We start from the raw sequence: 19055 nt of genomic DNA, 5'->3' as shown, positions 1-19055 counted from the left end.
AAATATAATAATGTGCTAAATTACTGTAAATATATTCTGAGTTTTTTATGATGTCTGCAAATTTTGAGATTAAGTCATTAGTCATGAAAGCAAGAAACACCTGGGAGCTGTTTTCTGCATGATCAACTTACTTGTGGGACACAAAAATATTTCTGTTTCCAGTGCTGGCACCATGACTGCTGCAGGTTCAGAGATGCTGCCGCCTTTTAAGGCAGCTCCAAACAGAACTCGAGGCGTCATCTTGCTGATATATATTCTGGGTGTGGTGGTCAAATGTAGTAAGAATACAGCTGAAAAATCACACTAGAATAAAGTCCAGAAAAATCTCATCATCCCACAGTTTGCTGCTCAGCTTAACCTAGATCTGGAAACAGAAGAACATACACTGTTCCCACCCAAAGCTTCTCTTCACTCCACTGTAACAAATGGTATTATCGGTTATATTTAGGCAGGCTGACAGCAGCTTGGCAGTCTGTAACTCACTGTGTTTCTCACCTCTCCTCCAAACACAAAGAACAGACAGGCCATCAGGAAAATAGAGCTCCCAGTAGTAAGGAAGGGGGGGCGTAGCCTTGAGTGAAATACAGTCCTCAGCTAAAGTGTTTTCGTCCTCACCAAAGGTTGTAGAGAGATAAGATGTCGGTTTTGATCTCTGTTATGCAGCTGAGGAAGGATTTTGGAATCACTAACAAGCCACTGGGATTTCTGCTAATGGGGGGGAGAAGAGGAGGTAGAATAGAGGAGTCTGATTCTAATGAAGCTGTATTAATCAATATTTTTACATCAACAGTAGATCAGACGGCCGTGGGTGATGTGAAAGGGGTCGCTCGTAGACAAACCCACGGATAATTATCACCCAAATCTGTAGATCCACTCAGCTCTACATAGACGTATATGTCTCTTTTATCTGTATCTTTGGTTGCATGATCTGCTCTAATTAGCCTTGTTTTCAGCAGCAGGCAGCTGTGTTTGTTGAGGAAAGCTCTGATATGCTTACTGAACAGTACCTACTCAACACCAGGCGGCAGACAGACAGTGTTAGCAACTAAATGCTAACAACTAAGAGCTAAAGAGCTGCTTACATTAGACTTACACTAAAACACGACTCTTAAGAGAGATTTTGTTGCTATCATGATGCATGATTTGCATCATTAACCCTTATTTTCTTTATTAAATGCCAATTACTTTGTCAATTAATAGAGTAATTGGTTGTAAAATATCAGAAAATACTGAAAGGTCCGGAACCTAAGGTGATGTTTCTTTCTTTCTTTTGCCTGAATAACTGTTCAAAAAAATAATGTCAGATGCATGAAAGTAAGTTAGAGGTATTTATGAACCGCGTTGCATCTCGTCAGGAGGATTCAGAAATCACTGCAGCATCCCTTCATGTCCAAACTATACTGATGTAAGCACCAGTTCTCCAAAATAATCCAGGTCAGATGTTTCTCTATGAGCCCCCACAGTCCTTTATGTCAAAAACTGAGTGCACCCCTGTTTATAGACGAGACTACAGGGTGAGTGTGGACTCAGTCATCGTAGTCTGATGGACTAGAAGAGTTCATTTGATGTGGCAGGGGTCAGGGACCGCCTGAGTCACAGAGGGCTGTCACCATGTTCTCGCCAACAGCAGCAGCCTGATACAGAGCTGTGTCAACATAGAGGTGAAGCACAAGAAAGGAAGGTTTATAGAGGATGATGCACAGTTCAGTGAAATATCAGCACTTTTGTCAGAAAAATACATGAAAAAAACCCCACAAGCCCTGAACTTTGTATGCCCTCCATCTGCCCTGATCACCTCAATGCAACTCTGGCACAGTTGCGTTTGAACATCCAGTCCAGTTTGTAAAATATAAAGTTCTAGGAGACCGTGTTACTCAAGAACCATGACAAAAGCTGAAGATCCAGCTCAGTTTTTTTTAAAAAGATCCACTTCGGCTGGTAGCGGTGACACCTGGTGTACAAACACAAACCCCCTGATGCGGACCACCCTCTGGGCTAACAAGTCCAGGTAATGCCTCTCTATGGATTACTGTGGGCCTCTGCTGCCACCTGAGCTCAGACTTTATCTTTTACAACGTTCTGTGGCAGCTCAGCGGGCTGTTGGGATCTGATAATAACGCACCATTTCAAATCTCTCTCCCCTCCTTTATTGGCTCCCCTCCCACCATTTTCAAGCCACAAAGGCGGCATGTGTGCAGGGGCGAAGGCCCCCTCCTTCTTATTACCAACCTATTGTGAACCATTTGACACACACAAGGGGACAGTGAAATACTGAGTGGCGGAAAGTGGCGCGGGGGTGAAGACGACCTCATTATCAGCCAGCTGGACAGCCCTGCCGTCCACTTGTACTCCCCTTTTTAACCCTCACCCCCGATCCTGCACCCTCCTCCAACTCTCCTCCCATCCAAGCTCCAGTCACCAATGAGAATAACAAGAATCTGTTGTCTGGTTCCCATTAGTGAGCAGAGGAAACATGGCTGGAGATCTCTGTAGAGTCCCAGATAGATCACAGGGTTATGAGGCGTTATTTATCTGAGGCTTATTACCATAAACCCGCACTTAATGGTGACAGAATGAACACCCAGACTCTTGAAAAACAGCTTGGCTCATGCTAATCATGAATAGTAGATGATCTTAGAAGTGCTTGCTGTCCCTAGCTCAATGATTATCATGGGCTTAAAGATAATAAGCTGCTGATAAAGGTTTAATTAAAGCCCGGCGGCCATGTTGAGGAGACGGTTTACAGAGACAAACAGGTATAGCAGAGACTAAATAAGCATACTGTGTTTTTCACTGTAGCACTGGAATTCAATTGTCTGATCTTTGCGATTCTTCCAAGTTATTATTTGTGTGTACAGTATCAGTGCACAGGAAGCAAACCCCTGTCTGTAGCCTTCTGTGATGTCGAATCCAACATACCTTCTAGGAAAGGTTTGATGTTGATTGATTATTTTCCAGCACATCTTGCTAGATCCTCAGTTTTCCATTAAGGAACAGGACAATAACCTGGTTTACCGGTCAATAACCAGTTTATCCGATCTGAGTGACAGTGCATTTTTACAAACAACCCCCACTGGAGTATGAAGCACCTATTGCTCAGAACTATTAGACTCCCGTCCTTCGTGCTCTGGTGTTTTTTTTCCCAGAATTGAGGAAAAAGCTGAAAATCAATCTGCTGTGATCAGTGCTCGAGTGGATCAGCTTAGAAAGGTACAGGGGCAATGTAAAGAGACAGTCACACAGACTCTACCACGCTGGTTAAATATTTAATTTTTCTCCATATTCAAGTGATCCGATTGCTAATAAATTGTGACAGCTCTAACAGACTGTCAGTGGGATAAATTTAGTATTGGTTTTGGTCTTTTCATGGAATTAGTTGATAACAAGAAAGAGATAGAGAGATTCATTTGTGTGTCCCTTTGGAAAAGTGAGTAAATGTAAAGATAAAATAACACCAGCTTTATCTCTTTTGAAAGAGGAATTCTTCATCTCAACTGGGCCAACTGGTTCAAGACAGGTTACTGAAAAAAAAAAAAAAAGATCCCTGTTCTTTACATGTCTGAGGCGGTGATATTTGTTATGGCAGGAACAGCATGGGAGATGTAGTATCTCTTTCCATTTTTGATTTGTCAGCATTATTTCGCCTGGGGGCTCCAGTGAAGTGTAGCTCTCCGATCTTATCCGTCTCCTCTGTACATCATGATGAGTGCAGAGCGACATTTGCCTCCCCCTGCCCTCCCCACACGGCTCTCTGTCTCTTTTCTCTGCACATTACACACCACTGGCACGCTGCCAGTCTGTGGTCCCAGAATACTCGGCGGACCCGCTGAGGAGTTTGCAGGCAGATGACATGGCAGCTCTTCCCTCCTCCTGGCCTGTCTGAGCCACAGTGTCATTTATAGCTGTTAGTGTTGCTCCACAAATGGGACGACTCCTGTGACACATTGAAAATTTTTTTTTTCTTTATAGCCTCCTTTTAGAGTTATGCATGTGAAGTGTTCAGGCTTTTTAGACAGCTTTAGATGACCTCTAGACAGAGCAGCAGTGTGAATGCGTTTCAGATGTATTGGCCTCTTTTGGTCACCTGCGCGTCTCCCTCGGGAAGGCTTTTGCTGAGGCTGCATGCTCTTTTAAAGCACCGTCCTGCAGCTCATTTAACACTTACACACATTCCCACCTGGGAGCTGTCCACTACAGCCTCCGAGCTTTACCAAGGACTGTGTGATAACTGTCGAGGAGGGAAACGAGCTGCTCGTTCATCCCAGACAAACACTTTTCTAACCTTCGGGCTATTATTGCCTCCTACACTTTGCTTTTGTTGTTATGATGCACTTGCAGCCATCTATTAAAATGAATAACGGCATCACACTTTTGTATAAAGGGGTTAGGTTTCTTGTTTTTAGAGCTGAGTAATAATTAGTCGATTAATCGATGATTTAAAACGCTGTTACAGATGCTTTTCTGATCCATTGTATCAAAAGATTTAGGGAAACACTACTTAACACTACATGTTTCTGACATAAAAACAGTTCAAAATTTTAATAACTTCTTGCTGCAGTTTAACAGCTTTAATTCAGAAAAATATTTATTAGTCTTCAAAAACCCTTATTCATTAGTTTTCACAGTGTTTTTTAAAAGGTATTTAGTTCTCCTAGTAGAATGTAAAAAGACTATTGAGTGTGATTTTCTGTGACTGTGTGTCCACATTGTCACATTACAGGTAACCCCCACTAATGCAGTGCTAAAAAAAAACCATGTTAAAATAATAAGAGCTGTTTGACAAAGTCTCTGGCCTGGAAATGTTTTCAAAATGTACTTGTTTACCGATGTTGGTTCCTCCTGCCCGACCGTCCCCTCACATCCCTTTTATAACAGAAATATCAATCACCACTTCCCCCTTCTGGCCTCTAGCAGTCGAGGGCCGGTCTCCCCGTTAGACCCCACCACCACCACCATCTCCCTCACTGAGCCATGGGGGGAGGTTGCCAGTTCTGCACTTGTCAACCGTTCGCACCAGAGAGGGGGCTAAATCAGGCCCACAGCAGCTCAGTGTTCACCGTGGCTGTATCCAGTCTGCCAGTTTGCTCCTAAAAGCCACAATGTTTTATGAGATAACATATTGCATGCAGTTCAGAAGTGATTAATAACAGCACAATCTGGAGCTGATTGCAGCTGCCTGTCGCTGAGAGTCGAGATAATTGAGAACAGTTAGGTAAATGTTATTTTCCTTAAAGTTTGAGATGTGTCCATTACGTTAAATCAATTGCTCAATTCTCTGTGTTAAAGAGGCGATCCGTTCCTCGTCTAAGTCTTTCTATTTCCAGGTCAGACTTTTCGATTTGTCCGTCTCAAACCATCCGTTGCCACGACAGCCAGTGATAGACAGTCCAGCCAGGCGATGGGTCATTAATTACTGTGAGAAGGCCTCCTGGCTTTACTACTGTTCACAAGGCAACGGAACGGACCAGTGTAGCTTCTGATGATCGGAGGTCAAAGGAATTTATATTGAATTAATACAGGTTTCCCTCTTTGGTTGTTCTATATTCCACTGAGACAAAATGCATGTTCTGGCAGAATAAGCATAAATGAAGGCTCAAGCAAACAATAGTGAGAAGTGCAAATGTCAAAACCAGCTCATCTAGATCAGTGGTTCCCAACCAGAGGGTTGGGAGCCCTCCGAGGGCCACAAGATAAACCTGAGGAGTCAGTATGATTGACAGGATAGGAAACAAGACAAAACAGGCTTCTCATACACAAAATACTTTATTTTTTCTGACTTTTATCTCATTTTTTTCTTGTTTCTCATGAAAACTGGATACTTTTACTTTTCCTGGCCTCTAATTTTTTTTCAATGAAACAATCTGAAAAGGAAAAAACAGAATTTGCTACTCAGTTCTTACTGACATCAGAAAAAGTAGAAAATACTTCATTTTAAGTGGTCAAAATCACCTTTTAGTTACATTTTAAAATGCCCATACTATATAATAAATATTTTTTAAAAATTTTTCATTTTTTAGTGAAAGTGTTGGTCATTTTCACACTCACAACTTACATAGAAAACAAAAACAAAAAGGAGCTAGAAAATAATAACTATAATACATTAAGGAAATTGATAAAAAATAGAAATAGGATTGATATTACAAATATACATCCAAACATAACTCGATATGTTTGTTTAGATTCTTGTATCTGTATATTTCTTCATGTATATTTTGCTGGTTCATTGTACTGACAGAACAACAGGAAATTACAGCTGTAGTTACAGAGGATGATCATTCAGCTGATTCCAGGCTGGAAGAGAGATGACAGGCTGGTCTTTATACATAATATAATTACAATTTCGCCCAGAGTCCAGCTTTCTTTCAATGTATCCTTCAAATTTATCACATTTTGTGTCTGTTTCTCCTTTCATCTTATTCCCCAAAAAATCAGAGTGAATTAATCCTTGGTTTTGGCAGTATAGTGAAATGTGTGACAGCTGCTTGTCACATATTTCTTTTGCTTGTTGGTGTAGTCTGAGTTATGTGTGCAGGTCGCACACTCCTGAAGCCTAATACTGTGTAAGAGGACTCTACATGCCCTCCGTCTTATCTGCCTCTGCCTGGTCTAATATTTTCTTATCTTGACAAAGATAACACAGAATCCTCGCTGCCGCTCTCCTTGCTTTATTCAGCCCCTCTTTTTCTCCTCCTTCTCATCAAAGGGTACCAAATGTATTGCTAAAGCAGTGTGGCACAGAGCTCTTTGTCACTGCTTACTGATGCTAATACATGAATGTGCAGCTCATACTCATGCTTCATGCACTGTAACACACGTAAAATGCTAAAATGACAGAATAAAAATGAATATGGCAGGACTGTGTGTTCGTGAAGAGACCCTGAGGTGCAGCTGATTGTAATTATACATTTCAGAGAAGCTAAAGCTGCTAATGGGAGCGTTCACTGAAGCCTCTCTCTCCCGCTGCCTTCTTACCGTGGGATCTGCCGATTCAGCATTACACACTCGAGGCATTCGAGAACCAGTTTGCCAGCAAGTTAATGTATCATGCATGCGACACGCACTTGCACATGCACACACAATTACTTATCACAAGGTGGTTATTTATTTTACACCTGATTCACTGTGGAGGAAAACACTCTTAACACCCAGTTATTTATGTTTGCTAAATTAGGAAAATGTAGCTGTTAATCATTATTAGCAGCTAATTGCTGTCTCTGCTGTTGTTGGATTTCAAATCAGCATGAAGCAAAAACATTGCTCAGTACTGCACAAGGGATTAGTGGATAAACTCCTGGGGTATTTCTTGTTTCACCTAAAAGTTGTCTCAACCTTGTGTCTTTGGTTCGTGCCAGTTGGCAGCGCGGCATCGTGCTTTCTGCACGCAGCATGCCAGGCTGTCGGGTTGTTCAGGGAGATTTGTAAAGCATGAGTGAAAGCAGAGTGACACGCCCCATAAAAGCTCCATTGTGCTGCTCTTTAATGCACGTCGGGTCTCAGACTGAGGTCAGGGCCGGCTTAGCGAAGAGGAACCGTATGGGAGTGACCCTCTGCTGCTCACACGCGACCTCCTGCAGAAACGCACATACACAAACATTCATTTATACACTCACGCATGCAAGCAGGCCTACTGCGCTCACACTGTCGTTCAGGATGATATATAACCTGTGCATGTCAGTGCAGGTCTCTATAGCTACCAGTGTCAATTCCTAAGAGAATTACTGTTTTCTCGGTCTATAGGCTGCTATAGGACCTACAAGTCTCTTGTGGGCACCGAGAATAGAAGCACTGTTGACACTTCATATAACACACCTGTTAATTCATGGCCTTTATTACCACAGGTTTATTGCAAAAGCAGTAACAAGTTATATTGTACAGTATAAAACAGTGGAAATGCACTTTTTGATGTTTGAACTTGAAAATTTATCATTAGATTTGTTTGAAATATGGTTGCCTGATAGTCCAATAATCAGTTAATTAGATAAGTGCAATGATACAGATCAAGGATTTCCTGTATTATATGATCATATCAGTTCAGCTACAATGTTCTGATGCATTTATTAAGTGGAAGAAGGACCTGACAGCTAGGACTTCTTTCATTTAGTTTTTATTTTCAGTAGAGGTATAGCTGTGTATGTTATGCAACTGGACACTTAAGACATTTAAACCAGTGGCTAAATATAATTTAATTTCCAAATGATTCCGTCTGACACATATAAGTTCAATATTCACTTTACTTTTAGCTTTGTTTCGTTTTCCAGCAACTTTTGGTGCTTTAGCCGCTATGTTCACCAGCTAGTTGCTAACTGTGTTGGTCTGCTGTTTGTTGCTGAGCAGAAAGTACACAGTGGGTTTTTAAAATATTTTAACTTATAACAGCTACAGCTAAAAACAGCAATGATAAGAGTGAACAAAAACAGTAAACTTGCAGCTGAAAGATGCAGCGAACTGCAGCGTTGGGTGATCCCACTACAATCAGCCCCTTTCACATTGCACACTGTCATTTGATCAATTATTCATGTAAAAATATTGATGTGCAGCTTTAAGATCATGTGTATAAAACGATGTCTAATTTTCATCAAATGCACAACATTTTGTGATGCCCTTAAATTTGACGTGTGGGAAGTTTTGTGTGCAGTCTCATGCCTGACATCGTCTCCAAAGCTCAGCTGCTGGTTTCAAGAGCACGATTCTAACAATAAGGATTTCATACTCACCACAGGGGTGGAGAGCAATCTCTGGACAGCTATTGATGTCAAGATGCAGGAGAGGCCAGAGTCTGTTTACAAGATGCTCATATCCGCTGGGGATGGCCTGACATTGGAATGACCTCAGAGTGCTGCATCCAGCTTGTCTCGCTGCCAAATATATGCAAACACAGACAGTAATATATGAACCCACTAATGTCTTGGACGCACACGCAGCAGGATACACTGACAAAGGCACAAAACCCTGCACCCACACCTTTTTAGACACATGTAGGGGGGCTGATGACTGCAGATATACGTTCATGTACACGCTCATTGTGTTAGCAGCGCACTCTGCTGGATTCCTTTAATTCAGTCAGCTTTGATTGGTTTAGGTCTTTTTGAAATATCACTGCCACAGCTATTCGCAGTAGCCTCACTGTAGCCAGCGTGAGCTTGGTGCGCCATTTTCAGTGGCAAATTGAATTCCATTGGGTTGCATGGTTCATATTTGGCTGATGGAGCATATCCAGATGTAGTATATTTAGACCACTGCAGGGGCTGCAAGCCAAGGATTGATCGTCCTTATAAAAATAACACAGCGCCATAAATCATGTTGCAGCAGGAGCTTTAAAGGAAAACACTTGCACGCATCAGAATACGTCCTCGGATGGAGAAAAATTAAATTAAATGATTAAAAACGAGAGTTTGACACTTATGTGCATTCAGTCAAGTGTGTGTGCTGTATTAATTAATTTATTGAACCGGATTACAGTCCAGATTGAGGGCTCATTCATCCAGATCTCACTAATATAATCTGCCTCTAAACATTTCACAGCGACTTATCTCTCTGAGCTCTCCCGCCGGGCGAGCGATATTTATTCTGTTGTGTTGGAGTCTTAGGCTCCTCTGTCAGGGTTGAGAAGAGGTTTATCTGCATCCAGCGGCCGTCGCAGCTCCTTTTGTACTCAACTCCCCCCCCCCGCCACAACCCATCCATCCCACCCCCCTCTTGCTGGTCACACCGCACTTCCTGTTAAATCCCATTACCAGAGGCAGACGCTTCTCTCTGCACTGGGTTTCAGTCTTTGAGCAAAATCATAAATAGGCCAAGCTGTTGAGTACAGATGCTGCCGAAAATACACTCGCTGTGTTCCCATTCTTACACATCCTCCACCCCCAAAATGTTTTTTCCTCCCTGTCCACCCCCCCTCAATGGGATTTTTTGGTGATGTCACTGTGCGATGTCATCCGGCACTCGATCCAAAAATGCCTCAGTATCTTACGCAAACAGGCGTGTCAGAGTACACAATATTCTCCTTTTCCCTTGTTTTTCCAAGATCATGTGGTGAGGCTGTAGCAGCAGCGCAGTGTGTTTTTCCTGAGTGTCAGAGCTTCACTGTGTTAATGTTACCTCCTGAACGATAATGTTTTACTCATCTGTTGAATATGTTCCCCTGAGACCTGGACTGACACTAATGGATGACAAAACACACTGACAAACACACACTGTAATGGCGACTTGTGACACTTCACTAATTGCAGTGGAGGGTAGGGTAGAGTTGGAAGTAATTGTTGAACATGAGCGCACACATGTCGCTCACATCATGCACATGCACAAACCCATACAAGCATACTCACACATTTGTGCAGCTGGATTTGTGAGGACCTTCAACTGATGTTCAGTCTTTAACCCCAAACTCATCCTGACATAAACTGACCTAAACTTAATCCCTACCTTGCCATTAATCTAACTTATTCTAATCTCTATCTTAAAGCCAAATCCTTATCCTGAATTTACCTTAAATTCAACCCTGCAGCCCAAACCTAATTTAATTTAAACTCTTTCAGTGAGGCTGCTGCATTGGTACAGAGGAGAGGGCTCCAACAACAACAACAAAAAACAAAACACAAGATCATCCAGCATCCAGCTGTGCATTGAGTTGGCCAGTCAAAAAATATGGTGGCCCTGAAGCTCAACACACTGCAATTAAAAAAAAAGCAAACAAAACAAATAATTGTGTTTTCTCACTCTCCAGCTTTGCAAGAGGGAGAGATGAGGAAAAACATACTGTACAACAAAGGTCCCTGGTGGGACTTGAATCGGAGACTTCACCAGGGCAGCCCCTTTGCATGCTGTGTTTGTAATGAGACACTATTTTTGGTCTGAACACTGCCTAACCCCTAAACTTCCAACTAACCTAAATCATTCCACAAAACAGTGAACCTGAATCCATATCCCGTCCTAAGCCTTGTCCTAGCTCCAACCGTCATCTTAAAGCCGAATCCAAAGCTTGAATTTGCTTCATCCTCATCCGTACTTTGAACTTCAAATCAAATTCTAATTCTCATCTTAGCCTTTAACCATCTTTACCTGAAAATTTAGACCTTCAAAGGTGTCTTTAGTGGCTCAAAGTCCTCACTTTGATGGTCTGAAGTCTGGCTGGTTCTCAGAGGGAGGGTGAGGGTGGTCCAGGTGGGAGGTACAGGAGTCCAGTGGAATACAGACAGTCCGTCAGTCTGTTAGTGAGGGCCCACAGAGCCTGTGCTTCACACAGTCCCAGCAGGGTAACGACTGTGTAACTACAATCTGCTAATCCCGCAGGCTGGCAGATGCCCAGGGGAGTAAAACCAGCCACACCAGTACCACAGCCTGCTCTGACACCAGCTGGAGCTGCCTGCCAGCCTGCATGACTGACTGCCACTAACCCAGGCTAACAGGCCTGTGAGAGCAGTGCATTCAAATGATGATGAAGAGGGATGTGGGTGTGCGTTTGTGCCTGTGTGTGCTTTGTTTTTTTTTTTTTAATTGTTGTGCATGAGTGCATTTGTGTGTTTAAGCGGAAGAAATGCAATCACACAAAGATGTGTGTGTTGCAGGTTGAGTTTTTAGTTTTAGCAAGAAACAGTCAAAGGCAGAGCTGCTCAGGAGGCGAAAAGAATCTCAGTGTTTGAGTTAAATAGTGGAGTAATAGTTTGCTAGTTGACAGATGGATTCAGCACGATTGATAACGCCTCAGCATTGTTACATGTTTTTAATTTTCTGTTGTCCAAATTAATCGTCCAGAGGAAAATCAAATCAAGCTAACAAAGGAGGTATTAGGTTTTCTGTCTGTCTGATACAATGCAAGACAGTGGAGCACAGTTAACTGCCCAACTAGAACCTTAGGTGGTTGATTTGCATTGTGGGTAATTGTTTTTTCAGTTGTCCATTGTTCAACAATGTTTTGGGACTCCTTTAAGGCCATTATAAGGAAAAAATAAAGATAGAATGGACACGCGTACTGTTTGTATCTCACCATGCAGCAGGTGTCAAAGGCCAGTGTCAGAGAGCGGCGGTTAATCAGGAGGCGGCTGAGGTTTAGAGTTAAGCTCGAAGGTGCTTCGGTGTGGAGATACACCATCTGTTACAGGGATAAGACCTGTGACCCCACAGTTATGACCCCTCTGTTGTGCTTCTGTATCTCCTGTGGCACTGTTTTGTGTGACCCTGCTTTGTAAAATGCTAATCTTGCTGATCCTGTGCAGAGTGATAAGGATTGTGGCTGTATAAGTGGGTTCCTCCACTAAAACTTAAGTCTTTTCTCTTTTGTATATGTATTGACATTTAGTAGCAACTCCATTTAGACATATTGAAAAATATGGTCCCTGCAGCACCTCTGACAGTAATACCGCCCCCTTTCAGCAACTAAACTTATAACTTGCGATGAAAATTTTTCTTACTGGTCGCAGGACTCATGCAGCTGTCAAATGGAAGTTTGTAGTTGTAGCTGATGCTAAAGTGGTATAAGTTTTTTTCCCCTTCCTGTCCAGGTCTCTGTGTTACTCATTGTATTTTGATCCTTTGATTTGTTTTCATAATATACATTTTAAATGTATCTAAAACTGGATAAATGTCAAGGCAGTTGCAATCTGGATAAACAAAGAAGTCCAAATGTGAAATTGTCATATCATATCTCTGCTATCAAAAGAATAGCAAACAAATATATGGTGGTATTTTTTGGAATTAAGGTCAGTTAGCACAATTGTATTTGTAGGTTAATGGCTCGGCTTTGTTCGATCAGTGTTCCTTCACTTCCTTTACTCTGTGATCACACTGTTGTTGTCTTTCTGAGCCAGAAATTGCCTTCGGTACACAGCAAACAGGGATCCCTGGTTGTGGCGGTCCAGGGTTCAGAGGAGCTTTGCACAAGATGCCGTCTAATCCGCTGTCTCCCCGGAGAGATTAGCTCTGTCACCAGGGCTGGGAATTAAACCGCCACTAGTGTTGGAGATACTGGACTGGGGGAAAGGGGGGGTGGGGCGGGGTGTCAGCATGTCTGATGTAGCCTTAAATAACTAAAGTAAACAATGATTTACACTATGTCATCATCAAATAAAACAATTATATTATTGGAGAGGATTCCTGCAGCTGAAGTGGGGAAAGGATGAGCAGTGGTGCAGTTTGCACAAACTAAACAACAGCAATGTATCATCACTCTGTCATTTTAACACTCAACTATTTGAATCATTGAAAAATTGAAGGGAAAACCAGTCAGTTTGTGCTGTGACTAGATTAATTGATGCACAGAGGCACAGGTTACTGAAAAACTCCATGTACCATTATCCTATCTGCATTCAGCTCAAAGCACATTGATTTTTCTGAGTGCAGAGGTTGAGTTTGGATCAGACACAGAGACTTCAAACACTGTGAAGGCAACAGGAGGGACGACTGAGAAGCTTGAAACATGCAGATAAAAGACAGATTAGAAAACACTGATCACAGAACAAACCTTAGCAGAAGCCTACGTCAGCAAATTTGCTTCAGGGCTACAGAAATCTCATCATCAGAAAATCCAAAGTAAAACATATTGAGCACAGTGTTCAATTTACATTTACAACATACACCAAATAAATTGGAGATAAAAATCTCTGTAACTATCACTGCCCACAGTTTGGTTATGTTCATGTTTTGGTGCCGTTTCTAAGTGGGCGCTCCCTTCCTGTCGCAGAGCCAGCGACTGAGTCAAAGTGCACTCTGCTGCTCCGGGCAAAACAGGTTCACCCTCACACTTTCCATCCGTCTGGCCATGAATGATTCACACTGTTCTACTGGTCTTATTTTGGCTGGCAACAGAGCTTGTACAGTGAACAGTTTGCATTATAGCAAGTAAAAATGAGAGTGAAAGTAGAAGAAGCACACTGTGTGCTAAAACAGCAGCAGCTGAAACAGTGATAATTAATATTCTGTTCACTGACTTTGTTCTACATGTGAGAAAAAAATTCAGGTTATTTCAAAATGTCTTATTCGTTTCTGATTTGTTTCTGAATGATAAAATTGAATTATGCTGTTGTCACCACAGGTAGATGTTGTGCTGCAACATCAGATATTTTTTTTCAGAAAACAAATGAAATATGTTGCCTGTAAACATTTCACTGACAAATTCAGTATTCAGTATTTTCTGATCTGATAATCTGGTCACAACTATGTTTCCTTCAAAATGTATTCGCTGTTACAAATTAGCTGGAAGAGAAGAAGTAGCAATGTGACAATTTGCTGATTTTTTATTTTTAAACTGTCAGTCAGAAAAAATAAGCAATTTGAAAACATCACACAAGGCTCTTCGAAAATGTTGCAGGCATTTTTTTGTTTTTTACATTTTATTGATTAAACAAAATAAAAATAAAAAAAATCAACAGTTCAACCAAAAATGAAAATAATCATTTGTCACAGCCTTGAGAAATTGTTATTGGTGGATTGTCCTGTTTGGATTTGCACGAAGTAGGATTACTTTGGAATATGACTCCGATTCTGAGATCGGAAATATTAATATCAAATTATGCTTCCTAGAAAGGAGCCCGGCTGTGGCTTAACTTACCATCAGAACCTTTAAATAACCCTGCCTGGGCAGCAATCTGTTCCTGGAAAAAAGGTTCACACTTGAAAGCTCTGCACTCTGCTTTTATAGAGGGGGATTTCTTCTTCTCCCTCTCTCCACTCCGTCCTCCCCTTCCTCTCGCTGCTTGTCTATCTTGCCCCCGGTTATGGAGCGGCTGCTGATGCTATAAGAAACAGACTTGATAAAAATGAATGATTTTATTTGTGGGTAAGACTAAGCTGGTGTTCAGAAGGCCCTGTTTTATCCAGGCTTTGCGTGAGATGCCCACTGTAGTATTAGCTACGGGACAGATTTCCCCACCGGACAGGCAGATGCTTTCCCTCGGAGCGTTGTGGAAGCGCCATGTGTCACTGAATCTGAGCTGGGATAAGACGTCTGTCACACCGAGCTCTCAGTGGGATCTAAAGCACCCTGCTGCATCATACGACAAAAGACACGACAGAACATCCTCATCATCTGCACTCTGAAGTTTATCTGAACTTAATACTGAGCAGAATTTACATGACGACGTCACATGTAGTGCCCATTCACTCTGCCCCTGCCTCACATTGTAACCAGATGTTGGCCTTTGATACGGGCTATTGCCGTTACTGTGTGCATGAATCAGACAGTAATTACGTCATGTGATCTGCACAGTAAATGCCTCGTACCTGATGTAAATGTTATGTAAGACATCAGCGTAGATTAGTGTTGCTCTGGCCTTTTGGAAATATACATGTAAGCCAGTGCATTTGTTCCTCTGTTCTGAGATGCCACCATTGCTGTAAGTTATTAATGCTGATTATTTATATTACTATTGTTATTATCACTGATTGTCAGTTATCACACATAAACTCTGGCATCGTGATATTTGGAAATATCAACAGCATCTTAAAACTGCAGAGATCCTCTCTACAGAATTCACAAAGTGCTTTAATTAGTGTGTTGTAACGTTGGTGTTTTTAATTTTCCCACTTTGTTATGCAGCAACAGCAATTATTGTTGGAGGACAACCGATATTTTAAGATCGGTTAAGTGTTTGTGTTCACTTACATTTTTTACATCCTTCTTCTTTGCTCTCTTACAGACTGCTCTGAGGAGACGAGGAAGCAGGGAAACGTTTAAAGACAAGAAATCTACAAGTCAGGTAAAGAAGTAATGAAAATATTGTTTTCTGAATTTCAGTATCAGGATATTTTATGTCAGAGGATACATCAGGAGGCGTTTTTCATTTTTCTTAATGTTAAAAAATCCCATGAGAAGTCTAAAACACACTGTTGCACTGGGTGATGTGTTCCTTCATTACAATCGACATGGGCACTTTAGTTCATTTCTTAGCCCACATACACCAGCCTGCTGTTGTAAACACTCACTAGAGCACAAACTGTGCATTAATCCACTGCTGAAATTTGTCCCTAGCAAATGCGCAGTTTGTTCCTGTTTTTAGTATATATCCATGACCTGTATTTCAAGATTTTTGTCTACATTCTGAATGAAAGGGCTTGAGGTTGAGAGCAGTTGTACTATTTTGGTTCACTCTCTCTGTTCTCATAGCATCATTTTTGGCTGCAGAGGGCAGAAAGAAAAAAAAAAACTCTTAAAAACCCACTCTGTTCTACCTGCTCAGCACCAAACAACAAACAGACACAGTTAGAGATAAGATGCTGAGCAAAGTGGAGCCAGAAAATGTGCTCAGGAGTTGGCAGAGACCAAAAACAGAATTAAAAGAGTGAATATTGGACTTAAATTCACCAAGTTACCAGACTCACCACTCTAGAATGTTAATGTTGCTCCATAACTGCTGGATGTGTAAATAAGCACAAGTTGGTGACATGACAAAAAAAAAAAAAAAATCAGTTACTAAAAACTGTTTTCTTCATCTCTGTACACTACTAGGAGGACAGTGCAGACCTCAGGTGCCAGCTCCAGTTTGCCAAGGAGGAGTCGAGCCTGATGAGGAAAAAGATGGCGAAGCTTGGCCGGGAGAAGGATGAACTGGAGCAGGAACTGCAAAAGTACAAGTCTTTTTATGGGGACGTGGAGAGTCCCCTTCCTCTCGCTGAATGCTCAGGCGGAGGACCCCATAGCACTCGGGAGAATGAGCTGCGATTACGGCTAAAGCTAGTGGAGGAGGAGGCTAACATCTTGGGCAGAAAGATTGTGGAGCTGGAGGTGGAGAACCGCAGCCTGAGGGCAGAAAACGAAGACATCCGGTGTCAGTACGAAAGGGACTGCTTTGGGCGAGAACCCTTCTCCAGCATGCCCTCATCGCCGTACGGTGGTGACGCGCTTGAGTCGGCCAGTGAGCTACGTCGCCACCTCCAGTTTGTGGAGGAGGAGGCTGAGCTGTTGCGCCGCTCCATCTCAGAGATAGAGGACCACAACAGGCAGCTCACATCTGAACTCAATCGCTTCAAATTTGGCCCCAGCAGCAGCTCTGGGCCTGTTGGGGAAGAAGGTAGCGAAGGAGGACTGTTTAAACCTGGTAATGGGGGGAACGGAAATGGCTCCAGTAGTGGGATGATGATGGAGGAGCTGAAGTCAGCCAGGATGCAGATCAACGAGCTGAGTGGAAAGGTGATGAAGCTGCAGTACGAGAACCGTGTCCTCATGTCAAACGTCCAACGCTGCGACTTGGCCGCGCACCTCGGCCTGCGCACCGGCAGCCCCCGAGACAGCGATGCAGAGAGCGACGCAGGCCGACGAGAAGCTGCTGAAGACGAGGAGACAGGGCGACTCCTTCTCCTTCATCCCAAGAGGGAAGGTCCTATCGGAGGTGAGAGTGATTCTGAAGACATGTTTGAGAAAACAACAACCACCTCAGGGTTCGGAAGCATCAAACCCTCAGATGGCAGCGAGCTGAGCGCCACCGAACTGGCCAATCGCAGGAGGGAAGAGAGGGAGTCATTCAGCAACGTGAAGCGAGAGGCAGAAAGGCTCGGGAAGACGGTTGACCGACTGATCACGGACACTGATAGTTTGATCTTTGAGGGCAGGCTGCTGGTGACGACAGGAGAGAGCCTGGAGGGAGGGGGGACATCTGGATCCAAACCAGACACCCAGGTCTTAGACACCATCAACACTCGCATGAAGGCTTTCCGCACTGAGCTGCACATCTTCATGGAGAAACTGGACCATGTAGGGGAGGGACTGAGAGAAAGGACAGATGATCTGTCACCCATGCCAAACCTCACAGAGTCCAGCAGCTTCCTGTCCACTGTCACCTCCATGTCCCGCGACTCTCCCATTGGCACCTTTGGAAGAGACCTGGTGACAGATTTCCAGGTAAGTTTGGTGAATAACCGTCCTGTGACCTTTTATACTGCTCTTAAGGTTACATCTTTGGGTATAGATGTTTTTGTTTTTCAAAATATCAGAAACCATGATGGAGAAAAAAAACGTTTTTCTTATGGCCATTGCAAACAGGATGTTCTTTAAAAATCTTGCATAGCAACATGGATTAGCATTCAACCTCTAAATCATCCCACCTGGGTGTCCAGACAATATCATGCTGCAGGAAAGAAAGGCTGAAGACAAGAAAACATCATGCCAAACGGCTTCATTGCTTTACCACAGCGGTGGGCAAAATGAAAGTATTAGCAAAATAATGTTAAGTAGCCGACGGAATCCAGATATAAAGATAGCCATGAGTAAAACCCACTGGTGTATTTATAAATGTGAGAATTCATTTAGGTTTGATTTAAATGGCCCTAAGTGTGCAGTCATTAGTAAACCATTTAAGGCCAAAATAAACTAAATGAGATCCTAAGTCAGCACTGTGTGCAAAAAAAAATCAGCTCTAATTAAAGAAAGTGGCAGCGCTGTACATCTTTAGTGCACACACACTATCCACACACACAGCCACGCCTGTCAATGGGAATCTCATTATGTTGTAGGCAAACATGCTTTAAAGGATAAGTTCGGATTTTTTCAAGTCTGTCTTTATACAATATGTATGTTGAGAGAGTCAAGGGTCACTGTAATCATTCGTCCTCTCCATAGTCACCGTAGTACGATTCCACTGTAAGAAGTGAAAGACAAAATCCACACTCCTTGTTCTGTGCAAAAACAAAAGTGCAGGTTTTTTTTTTTTTTTTACATCAGAGTCTGTTTACAGACGTGATAAGTGAGTTACCAGACACCTGTGACCACTCCTCATCTCCACTTGATGCTAGCAGCTCAAGACTACATTGACTGCTGCCAACATAACACCTGAATCTCTGACAGAACTGTTGATGACTAAGGTGCATTTTGAATAATGTAGCCACCAGGTTTTGGCAAGGGAGAAGGATGCATAGGAGAAACAAAGACAATATCTCTAGTTTTGCTGCATTGATTTTGATCCTTTTTTTTTTTCTGTCTGTCAGTCTGACAGTATTATAGGAGTGCAATGTGAAAATCTGTGGAGCACTCGTTTAAATTCAGCCAAAGCTAAAAGGAGGCTTCAGTAGTTCCCTGTGTGTTTTTCCCTGGACAGTGTGTCTTTGCTGAGCCGTGGTGGGGGGGATATGTC

At 42.6% G+C, this 19055-nt stretch overlaps 1 protein-coding gene across 2 annotated transcripts in view; it reads left to right on the top strand.

The window, feature by feature from the left end:
- The window catches only part of LOC121193564 (microtubule cross-linking factor 1), a 55886-nt gene that overhangs the window by 9840 nt on the left and 26991 nt on the right, over positions 1–19055 (top strand). For both annotated transcript variants that reach the window (XM_041055926.1, XM_041055927.1), the window contains exons 4-5: positions 15630–15689; positions 16439–17827. In XM_041055926.1, the coding sequence (XP_040911860.1) occupies positions 15630–15689; positions 16439–17827 (1449 nt within the window). The remainder of the gene's footprint in view (positions 1–15629; positions 15690–16438; positions 17828–19055) is intronic.

This window comes from Toxotes jaculatrix, chromosome 14 (assembly GCF_017976425.1).
Source record: "Toxotes jaculatrix isolate fToxJac2 chromosome 14, fToxJac2.pri, whole genome shotgun sequence".
NCBI lineage: Eukaryota > Metazoa > Chordata > Actinopteri > Toxotidae > Toxotes > Toxotes jaculatrix.
The sequence above is the reverse complement of the archived record's forward strand: the minus strand, read 5'-3'. Positions and strand labels throughout refer to the sequence as shown.